The sequence below is a fragment of the Mytilus trossulus genome, chromosome 3, assembly GCF_036588685.1.
Source record: "Mytilus trossulus isolate FHL-02 chromosome 3, PNRI_Mtr1.1.1.hap1, whole genome shotgun sequence".
NCBI classification, from domain to species: domain Eukaryota; kingdom Metazoa; phylum Mollusca; class Bivalvia; order Mytilida; family Mytilidae; genus Mytilus; species Mytilus trossulus.
In genome coordinates, this window is record NC_086375.1 from 5,323,637 (window position 1) to 5,336,463 (window position 12,827).

The 12,827-nt window shown below is 32.7% G+C and overlaps 1 protein-coding gene across 1 annotated transcript in view; it reads right to left on the bottom strand.

Moving 5' to 3' along the window:
* The window catches only part of LOC134710040 (uncharacterized), a 32,450-nt gene extending 27,740 nt beyond the window's left edge, over positions 1-4,710 (bottom strand). Inside the window, exon 1 of the mRNA XM_063570193.1 lies at positions 4,626-4,710. Coding sequence (XP_063426263.1) covers positions 4,626-4,643 — 18 coding nt within the window. The 5' untranslated portion in view covers positions 4,644-4,710. The remainder of the gene's footprint in view (positions 1-4,625) is intronic.
* Positions 4,711-12,827: the final 8,117 nt, after the last annotated feature.

Consider the following 12,827-nt stretch of genomic DNA (forward strand, 5'->3'; position numbering starts at 1 on the left):
AGAACAATGATATTTATCACAATATTGATTTTCCTCATTTAAATGCCAATAAGGGGAGATAATTCAATGTCATTATTTAAATAACTTTGAATTCTTCTGTGTATCAGGTTGCACTTGTGTAAATTACACAAAGCCATTTCCTGGTCTCTTTAAATATCTTTAATTGTGTCCTTTTTACAGCATGAACTTTCAAAAAAAATACTGTATGGAAAGTTCAAATACTTTTTTAAAACAGTTAAAAGTAAAAACAAAGAGTTGTGTGGGATATTTTTAACTTTTAATTAAATGCCTCAAGCTTTACATTTAGAATGAATAATTCTTCTCCCTTTACCGTCAGCTTTCCTGAGATTCATTTTGGCTGCTGTAGTATAATACTGTATTTATACTGGTAAAATTCCAAAAGATGAGATGAAGCAAGGAAAGTGCTGTCATACTGTGGGAGATATCTTTTCCTTGTTTCATCTCACAGACATGACAGGGACCTTAATTTTTTTGGTTAAATCTCTCATCAATGATTATTTTGGCTTTTCAATTTATTTAAATGTTCTTTGAATGGTCCTATTTTCTTCAAAAGCAAAAAAAAAAGTCATTTTCTTCTTTGTTCTATTTTAGCCATAGGAGCTATGTTTCTTGACATACAAGGAAATAAAATATAAAATTTATACTAGATACTCTGAAACTCATTTAGCCTAAGTTTGGCTGAAATTGATACAGCAGTTTCAAAGGAGAATGTTTTTTAAAGTAAGTCAACATGATGAATAAATTGTGAAAAAAGTCTTTAAAGGGCAATAACTCCTTAAGGGGTCAATTGACAATTTTGGTCAATTGACTAATTTGTAGATCTTACTTAACATTTTTACTATTAACAGTTTATCTGTATCTATAATAATATTGAAGATAATAACCAAAAACTGCAAATTTTCTTTCAAATCATCAATTCAGGGGCATTACACCTGAAAAACCAGTTACCCAATTCGGCTGATAATTTCAGGACAGGTAGACCTTGACCTAATAAATACTTTAACTTCTTGTCTTATTTGCTCTAAATGCTGGAGTTTTTGAAATATAAGCCAAAAACTGCATTTTACCCTGTGTTCCATGACGGCCATGTTTTTTGACGAAATAGAAAATAAATCACAAACTTTATTTTATACACCCTACTGATCATTCAGTTGAAGTTTGGTTGAATTTGGTTGAGTAGTTTTAGAGGAGAAGATTTTTTAAAGTTAGCAAATATGATGAACAAATTGTGAAAAATTGTCATTAAAGGACAATGACCCCTTAAGGGGTCAATTGACAATTTTGGTCATAACATCAATAACATCTTATTTTGGTCAATAACATCTTATCAATGATTGAATGTAATGTCAGCCATGTAGTTGAGAGGAAAAATAAAGAACTGAAGAAGGCCATTGGCCGAAACGTCTTGAAAAATTGGTTTATTTAAACAATTATATAAAGTATGTTCCCTATTGGAATTTTGAAAACAAGGAATTTTGGTCATATAAACTTATTTGTAGATCTTACTTTGCTGATCATTTTTGCTGTTACAGTTTATCTTTATCTATAATAATATTCAAGATAATGACCAAAAACTGCAAAATTTCCTTAAAATTACCAATTAAGCGGCAGCAACCCAACAATGAGTTGTCTGATTCATCTGAAAATTTGAGGGCTGATAGATCTCGACCTAATGAACAATTTTACCCCATGTCAGATTTGCTCTAAATGCTTTCGTTTTTGAGATATAAGCCAAAAACTGCATTTCACCCCCATGTTCTATTTTTAGCCATGACGGCCATGTTTTTTTACGGATCAAAAATCGAAGCGCTAACTTTGTGCAGGATAATCTAAGGAACAATCATGCTAAGTTTCATCCAAATCCATTCAATAGTTTCAGAGGAGAAGATGTTTGAAAAATTGTTAACGACGACAACGACGGACGCCAAGTGATGAGGAAAGCTCACATGGCCTTTTAGGCCAGGTGAGCTAAAAAGAAGATGTGGTATGATTGCCAATGAGACAACTATCCTCGAAAGACCAAAATGAAACAAACATGTACAACTAAAGGTCACCATACAGCCTTCAACAATGAGCAAAGTCCATACCGCATAGTCAGCTATAAAAAGCCCCGATAAGACAATGTACTTCAATTCAAACAATAAAACTAACGACCTTATTAATGTAAAAAAAAATGAACAAAAAACAAATATGTAACACATAAACAGACGACAACCACTGAATTACAGGCTCCTGACTTGGGACAGGCACATACTTAAATAATGCGGCAGGGTTAAACATGTTAGCGAGATCCCAACTTAAAGTTGACTTAGAGAATGGAAAGAAAATTTCAGCAGTTCTTTCTGTTTGAAAAGGGACATAACTCTAGAAAGGTATAAATAATGGTAACAATAATTATTTGACACCTCTGATGACAGATGAATCTCATTAAGGATATTTGCATGAAATTTGGAATGCTGTAAAAAATTTAACCAATTTGCAGCTATTAATGGTAACTTGAAAAATAACAATTTCATGTCTCACAGTAAAGGGCATTCATATATTTATACATCCTTGTTATATGTTCTTAAATAGCAGGTTTTTGATTGAATTCTGTACATTGCAATGATGATGAATTTGAATATTTGCATGCTACATGTATGAAAATGAAAATAAAAAATTTAAATGTCAGATTAATATATATTGGACTACATTTGTACATTAATGTAGAACTTGCATCTTCTCCTTTATACAACAATTTGCATATAAAATATGTAACGTTCAAACTAATCTGATAAAGTTATGAAAGGTTCCATCTAACAGAGAATGTTTAGCATTTAATAAATATTATTAAAGGGGCACTAGCTATGAGATTTATAAAAATTCTAAAGTATTATGTTTTTGTTCAATCATTACTAAAAGTAAAAATGAAATAGTGAAATAATCATAATAATAACAACCAGAATGGTTCAATTTTGTCAAATTACGCTAAGAAACATTTATGATGAATTATTCACTTGCAAGTGAATAATTCAACCTCATTGAATCCATAATCATGAGAACTTTAATTTAACTTTAGCTAGAGATGAACAACAAATGCATTGTGTGTGTTTGGTTATTTAAAGGAAAAGAATGTCAACATTGAAAGTGAAACCAATTTGTATATATATATCATTTGATTGACTGATTCAATCCACATAATAATCATTCTTATACAGCTAAAAACAATGATTAACATATATTTTTAATTTATTTTATAATATCAAATTAAACGTACCTAGAAAAAATCCAATTACATGAGTCCTCCCTCTATCTATATTTAGTTTATTTACATGATTTATGTTTATATCACTTACATGTATATGACCGTTAGAATACATAAGAAACAAAATTACACATTATAGGGCCCATGTCCTGTAAATTGTTTATTTTAGACTTTTCATAATTTGGATAAATGCTACATTTGTACTTGAGTACTTGCTCCACCCTTTAGAATATATATAAACAATTTCATGAACTTTTAAAAAATAAGATGTGGTTTGATTGACAATGAGACAGCTGTCCACAAGCATGACAAGATACCAAAATGACACAGACATTAACAACTATAGGTTTCTGTACAGCCTTTGACATTTATATTGTCAAAATGATTTTGCTGAAGAATGACAAATTTTGAGCCTCTTTTATTTATAAATTATTCTGGTTTACCACAGGAGTAGCTGCGGAACCGTAGCTCTTAGGTCCTTATGCCATTTTTTTACGTCCACATTAGGTCCTAGGAGCTACGGTTCCGCAGCTACCACAGGGGCACATCATAGACATGATAGATGTTTTAGGGAGGAAACATATGCCAGTCGACTAGTATGTGTTACACATTGTGCTAATAGCGCAAAACACAATGTTTAATGCAAACTAGTTGACTGGCATGTATTTCCGCCCCAAATCATCTATGGTAATACATGTAGCTCTTACATGTCTTAACACAATGTTTTACGCATACCAGTCGACTGGCATATATTTCAACCCCAAAACATCTATGATATGTGCCCCTGTGGTTGCACTGAGGTAAATCAGGGCAAATGATGTCAATGATATCACATTGCTGCATTTTCCCGTACATTTTTTACGGACTTGCAATGTAAACATGTATAATAATTAAGTCACAATAAATATAGGTTATTTAATGATGTCATTCACATTGTTTGACCTTGCATTCATCATGTGTTACTCTCACATATAAGGGAAACTGGTCTATGGGATGTAAACAACCGATAATTGATCTGGAAATGTTTTGCCCTCCCCCTTTTTCAACATCTTCAGCTAATAAATAGTAAATGGTATCCCCAATGAGAATATTCTTCGATAAGACTCTATAAGGATATATTATGAAGAGGATTGTATATTGGAATGTTTGTGAATTACCATCTATTCGTCAAATATATCTTCAAAAGACGAAACACAACAAGCAAAGGAGAGATAGTGATCGAGATCTGGCCAATGACCGAATTTTTAATATTTATATTTAGTTTAGGTTGATATCAACCAACGCCGACTATTCTGTTGCATGTATTTGCTATGCAGATTTGGTTTTGGGTGTCTATTTACTACTCTTAAATGCATATTACCGAGATTGGAGATGCCATACTCCGTTTCCTGTCTGCTTCAGACGGAAATGTGTGGTTTATTAATTAAAATAAAATGGCCGTTTATCGTATGTTTGATGAATACTAAATATTAATAAATTTATGTGAACACATATAAGAAGATTTATGTCTATGAAAAAAATATCATGATCTCTTTTTTTTTTAAATTCTTGCAACAACAAAATTGATTCAAAAAATAAATCAATGAATACAAAACTTAATTTTAAAAATATACCTACACTGTCAAAATTATTTTCGTATTTGGTAAAGTCAATGACCAGTCATGCGACGTGACACCTAGGACTAATATATATATACGAGAATATAAGTCGCTAGTGCATTAGTCTTAAAGTAAAACGGATTTTTTAAGATCAGATAATACTTATCGCGAAGTACATGTGTTAGTTTCATGGAATCCAATGTTGATGAAAAGAGAAAACTTGATATATAAAAAAAAACAAGGGAAAAAATATATGATCAGACAGAGACATATAATACAATTTATATATGTCTCTGGATCAGATAAGAAAATATATTTTTATTTCAATATTAAAGGACCCACGTAAAGCAAAGTAATTTATTACAATGATAATTGACACAGTAATGTTGATATAAATAATTTAATTATTTCAATTCTAACTGAGATGTTTTAAAACAGCCAAATTATTCAGAGCCTCACACATTATATTCATCTTCGCTAGCCAAGGGTTACGATCCACTCCCGCTCAGAGCGGGAGTGGATCGTAACCCTTGGCTAGCGAAGATGACATTATATTATATATGTTTTCTAACCCTAAGTACATTAAAATTCCTTGTTTTGAATACCTATTGATAATGTTAAAATTTAAGACAAATTGCAAAACATGTTTATCTTTATTGTGTGGATTTTTAATGGTTAGTTTTGCCAGAGACATATAATAAAATTATTGTATTATATGTTTCTGGTTTTGCCGAATTTAAGAGGAAAATGTTATAATAATCAGAGTTATCTCTCTTCATTCACGAGGATAAATTATATGTTATACTTAACATTGACTTTCGGGTATATTCTACTATTCTGTGTCGGATAAAAGGGGCACTAGCTGGGAAATGCATGATGACCGATTTGGCTCAAATTCTCATATTCGACTTATAAGATCTTATAACATACTGATACGTATATCCAGATAAAAGAAGTCTATCTAAAACAAATATTATAAGATACATACACTCGAAATTTCGTGTGTATTTAAGCCTAGACGCCATCTACTGAAACATTCAGATGACATTCAGAAGACTACATACGGTTATATAACTCGATATAAACATAGATATAAAAAGATAGCGAACTCGTGCAATTAGATTCTTCTAGGTATGTTAAAACAATATGTTAATAATTGTTTTTACCTGTATAAGAATGTTTATTTTTGTAGATTGAATCAGTCAATCAAATGGTTTACTAGTTCACTTTTAATGTCCTTTTGATAGCTGAACACGCCTAGTTCAGACGTGACGTTAACCATCTCCAGCTTAGAGGTTCAATTAAAGTTCACACGAATACGCATTTGATCATGAGGTCGAATTATTCACTTGCAAGTAAATAATATTCATTAGCGATGTTTCTCTGCTAATTTTGACAAAACTTAACCTAACTAGCTGCTAAAAGCGAATGTTTAAGTGTGAAATATCGTGTCAAATGTTGTAATGCCCGAAAGGGTCTTGTAATTAGGAAAACCAAATTAAGAATTTGAATTTGATTTTATAGGTCGTCAGTCTGGAAAAGCACAATTTTTCATGTCACTTGAAAGAGAATGATAAAGATATAATTTTACTATCTATTTATATGTTACTCACCAACAATTGTCGAACCTACAAGTATAAGTTTCAATGATTCCCGTATATTACATCAGAAATCAGTTTGTTCTGTCCCGCTCAGTATAGAAATATTCCTTTGCATTTAATTTAGAAATTTATTGTTGTGTTTTCCTGCTACCATAGATATAAAAAGATGTGGTATGAGTGCCATTGAGACAACTGTCCATCCAAGGAAAAAAAGTGTAAAAGTAAACAAATATAGGTAAAAGTACGGTTTCCAACACGGAGCCCTGGCCCACACTGACATCAAGCTACAAAGGGCCTCAAAATTACCAATCGCGGCAAAACCATTATATAGCGGCAACGTATACAATTTGTTTCCCTTTGTCACCAATGTAATATGTCGGGTATGTTTATAACCATATATGTTTAAGACTTTGTATGAGCCTATAACACGATCAGTATGTTTAATCATACGTCATTTGATATCTAAACATGTGAAGAGTTGTTTGAATGACAATCATACTAGTCCCCTTCTTCTTGTGTTTATACAATCTGGCTAGATTGTATGCCGCAGTACAGACAAAACGGTCACTTTGTACCGCCCGTTTCAGTAGCCGGACCTGAGATACAATGAAATGTAATTTTTCAATTTAATCTCCATCAACGAGTCGTTCTGTGATTTATAAAACATTTTAAAGATTGCAGAAACCATCTGATGACGCATATAATGGAGTACATGCAAATGAAACCAGAAGAATACAAATAATACCACACAAAAAAAAGCGCAAGACGCGAACGACACTGAAATTAAATCAGTTGAAAAACGAGATTTCGATTTCCTCGTTAAACTCTTTATAGTTCATTCATTTGTATGCAACAACATTGCAAAAGCAAATCCGGCAGTTTTATACTGAAGGGCTCTGAATCTATGGTATTAATAAGGAAAAGCGACTCTAGTTTAGATTTTTCGATGTGCACCTATGTTCGGAAATCTTAGCAGTTGGAGAGTTCCCATTGAAATGTAACATAAAAATTGACATGTAACAAGTCTCTATACTCATATTCGAAAAATCACAAAAATACCCAAATCCGAGAAAAGCTCAAAATATCAAAATAACGCATAATAACGGTCATATTCCTGACTTGTTACAGGCATTTTCTTATGTAGAAAATGGTGAACCTGGTTTTATAGCTAGCTAAACCTGCAACTCGTATGATAGTCACATCAAGTTATATTTTATTGATGCGTGAACGAAACAAACACACACAATAGTCAAAAACGTCAAAAATAGGGTAATAGCAGTCAGCGTTGTGTTATAATCTTTAAAAATCACTATAAAAAAAAACAAATATGTAACAAAGAAGCACAAAAAGGCATATATTAAAGGTAACATCCTCATTAATTTTATTTATCGTAATATTATTATAAATGATTCATATATATCTAAGGTTTATTAAATGGATATAATCATCGCGAACAAATTGAACTTATGAAATGTTTAGAACAGACAATGAATCATGATCAAGAAGGTACCATTGTGTCATCTTGTTTTTGTAAGATTTTTTATTAAACCTCAGACGGGTGATTGGCAGTAAACTTTTTAAGCTTCCCGACCATTTCGTGGCATCTCATAGCGCTTGGAATGTCATTAGCCAATTCATATGCTCCTCTTAAATACTTGTAAGAAATGTATCGGAAATACGGATCCGTGACTGTTCGATTATTTTCTACAGCATCTTTTAAATCTAACACTGCCTTACAGCAACCGGAATTTTCGTTCGTACCGACATAACACAAAACCCTTAAATAATGTACTAGAGTTTCTGGTGGACATGTTATGTACTGTTGCGATGGAACAGTGAAAAGCCAGCTTATTCTGTTGTCAAGATATTTGGTGACCTCTTTTTCTGGCGATTTAATCTGGATAAAAGACGGCATTGTGCAATGTCTCAATTTGCGAAAGAAATTGCCCCTAAAAACCACATTCGTCTGCATATGTCTTCTTAAATCCGCAATCTGGAGATGTGTTCTCCACCAAATCATTATTTTATTTCTGGTACACTTTAAAGGGAGAAATTCCAAAACAGTCAATGCTTTTCTATATTGCCTATTGATATAAAATACCAAAGCAAGGCAAATCCACCCTGTAACTGCGTCGGCATTGGTTGTCCATATGGCTTCAAATTGACGACGCCTCTGTTCCAGGTAACTAAGTTTGTTATTTACTACATAGGAGGTGTATAGTGTTGACCGGGCTCTCTCGTATATACTTCGAACTAAAAACAATAGGTATAGATTTTTCTCTGTTGTTGAAGTTGAATACATTATTGCTTTAATACATTTGTCAGTGATTTCACGATTCATATATTGTGGCTCAGGTAAATAGGACGAGAGCAGAGGCAGCAATGCAAAATCAAACGATGTAAACCCAATAGGAATACCAGTGTCTAGTTTAAGTTTCAGGGAACCTGATATTGATGCACATTGTAATAAATACGCAAGTCCATTGGTGCTGATATCATCCAACAGGTTTGACAAATAAGTAAGTGACTGTTCAGTAGCAGTGTACTTAATCATATTGCAATGTGGTATAAAATAGTTTGGAAAAAAACGGAATTTGATGTAATACGAGAGTCGTTTGATACATTGCAGAAAACACTTATACAGATTTTCTGGGGACCATACGATTGGATCAATTTCCTCTGATATCCATAATAATGCAGTTTTCACTAAATATGATGTCATGATGTCATCGTTTAATATTGGCCTAATAAACTCTTTCAACGTCATTTTTAAACAAGCATAGCAAACCATTTGTACATGGTTCCACGAATGTATCAGATCTTTCTCAGTCATGGTAAAAGATATTCTCCATTCATCAGGATGCACGTCGATTGAATCTGTTTTGTTCCCTACTGGAACAAGAAGTATTCCTCTCTCCAATTGTCTGGTTATCATTTGGTCTGTGTAACAATTGTACGGTCTTTTACGGGAAAACCAAGGCATTGCAAATTCAGGCCAGGATTGGCAAACTATGCTAAATGCTTGGTCAAGTCGATTGCTTGAAATACATGGTCCTGTCAGGTCGTGGGCACCCATCGTACACATGCACGAATTATACCGCTCCAGTATTACGGACCTTTGTTCGCCTTTCATCCAATCTCTAAACTGGCTACTTGAGAATAAAAGTCCGTCATTGGCAATTTTTATCCATTGATCTCTCCATTGTGGGTGGTCTTTGTCATGTATCCACAGTCTTGCATATCCTGGTGATGACATCTCATGATCCATAAACAGAACTGCTTTCTTTCTATCGATGTTTACCACACTCGTACCCAATGGATACGCCATAAATTTAAACATAGTCCGCACAACATCGAGGTCGCTTCCATTCATAAAAAGTCCCTCTGCTTTACTGCCACTACACATCTGTGTGTGAATTTCAGAAAATGGAGGAGAATTAAATACTTCATCATGTATTTTGAAAAAAAGTCTTCTATGTTCAACAACTTTTTCTGAACCAACTATTTCGGCACACATCAGTTCGTACAATTCTTCAGCTTCATTCTGAAAGTACAAACAATTATAATAATTCAATTTGAAATATCAGTCTATAAATGCCTGGTGAACAGTCAATAAGATCAAAATGATTTTTTTTAAACTCAATATTCCACACCCCTTCCATAGATGACAAAATGTAATTTCGATTTAATAACCATCTGACTAGTACATAATTACTTGTTAGGCTGATTAACAAAATCTTGATTAATTTATCATCAACACAGAACAAGTAGCCTTCATATTAATTTTTTTTATCTTTTGTTTACATTTTGTTTCGGTGAAACAGATATTAACAGATATAGATGTTTTTTCCGATAAAATTTTCTTTACATGATTTATTTTTGGGGATACATCTCTCTTTGGGTTACAGATATTTAAATGTGATCTGTTTATTTCAAACTTCATCGGAATTCGTAAAATACAATGAACCTTTTCAAAAATTTAAAAGTTGACGAGTTCAGTAACCCCAGTTTTTGATGGGGATCGTGTTGCTTATTCTTTAGTTTTCTATGTTGTACTATTGTTTGGTTGTTTGTCTTTTTCCTTTTTAGCCATGGAGTTGTCAGTTTATTTTCTATCTATGAGTTTGATTGTCCCTCTGGTATATTTCGTCCCTCTTTTTTACGTCATTCGATATATTGCTTAGAGTTGAAAAAATGTTTTTAATCTTAAATTTTCAGCCAAAAAATTGCCAGGTACATCACTTGTTAATTATAACTGATTCTAAAAACTCATCAATTGACAAAGAAGATACAAATCAAACAAAAACTGGGGAAATTGCATACACTCTTAAGGGAGCGCAAGCTGGTACATCCACAGGGAAGGCATCTCTTGATTTGTATGCATCAACCGTCATACAAATCCAAACTCAGTCAAAAATGGAAACAGGAAACAATCGTTCGATTTACCGATTGAACGACTTTTCTGTTTCCATAGATATCTACTAATAATGAACGCACAAAACTCTGAAGAAATTTCAAAATGGAAAGTCCCTAACTAAATGGCAAAATCAATAGCTCAAACACATCAAACGAACGGATACTGGAACAATCCCGTCTTATCGGTCAACTAATTAGGGTTACCGTAGTAATCGTATAACTAACTTTTCAATTTTCAACGCTTTATTTAAAGTCAGAATGTTACATAAACAATAACGTAAGCTCTTTGAGCTTTATTAAAGGCAACAGTAGTGTACCACTGTTCGAAAGTCATCAATCTATTGAGAGAAAACAAATCCGGGTTACAATCTTAAACCGAGGGAAATACATCAACTATAAAATGAAAACAACCGAACAACAGAAATACTAAAGTGCAACAAAAACCCCAACAACAATGAAACACACAAAGAAACGAACTATAAGATAACAACTGCCATTTCCTGACTTGGTACAGGACATTTTAAGAACAATTGGTGGGTTGAACTAGGTTTTGTGGCTACCCAAACATCTGGCTTTTATGGCAATTCTTAATATAACTCTGTAATGAAAACATTACATGACAATTCAAATAAATGTAAGAACATTAAGGACAGATATACATGTACACAATAAACATACACAATAATAATATTAAAACATAAAAGAGTGACCATATATATTATGCACATTTATGCAAGGAAGAACTAGTTTAAATACCATATATTATATTATATTCATGCATGAACAATCTAAAGCAGCATCATACAAATGGAAGCACAAAAAACACAAATTATAAAAAGCTAAGCAAATAAACAAAAAAAGTGGAGGTATAATAAGTTGCACTATTATGTTTCGAAGCTGCAACATAAAACACAAAAATAATTACTAAGCACATGCATTGCAATGAGTTGTGCCATTCCATGAGTTTAACTAGACTCTTGAATTGGGTAAAAGATTGTTTCAGTTCTAAAGTGGTTTGGCAACTTATTCCAAAGTTTGGCTGCAGAATATCAGAAGGATTCCAACACCTACCTTTAAGTTCGTTCATCAGGTATTTCAGCTAAGTTTTGATATCTGAAAGAACGTTTGTTTCTTTAATTTTTATGAGATCATGAAATTATATTGGATTTTCATAATTGACTGTTCTAAATACGGTACCTATATTGTCATGCATGTTTCTTTGGCGTCTTACTTTAATTTTCGATTTAAAAAGTGAGTCTTCATATGTTCTATTTTAATCCTGGTAACATAACGGTGCACAAATTGCATCTATTTTGACAGTTTTTCCATTTACGTTTTTTTTATGATCAAGAAAAGCAATCCATTCTGTGTTTATTTTGTAGCAGTATTCTTCTTATTATATAAATAAACCAATTTGACTTTTAATCCATATTGAGTCCTATAAAAATGGGTTTGAATCGACCTTCAAACTATCAATGATTCCATAATGAGGTTGTACCCAAATTGCACCCATTCTTAAATTCAGATTATTAAAAATCGGGTTTTATATTTTTCAATAATTTGGAACACTTTGACATTAGTACAAGTTCACTGTTCTTTCTTTTTGATTGGATGTTTGAAATATGTTTTTTTGTTCATTTTTGAAAGATGACTTTTTGTAATAAAATTGACGGTACCAATTTTCTTGCACCAGATGCGCATTTCGACAATACATGTCTCTTCAGTGATGCTCGTGGCCAAAGTCTTTGAAATCCAAAGCTTATATAAGAGATGAAGAGCTATAATCCAAATCCAATATTTTGTAACAGCAAATTTTAACAACACAAAAAAATCCGTGTTTTCATGGAAGTACCGAAGTACTGGCTACTGGGCTGGTGATACCCTCGGGGACTAATAGTCCACCAGCAGAGGCATCGACCCAGTGGTAGTAATACAATTAACGGTACC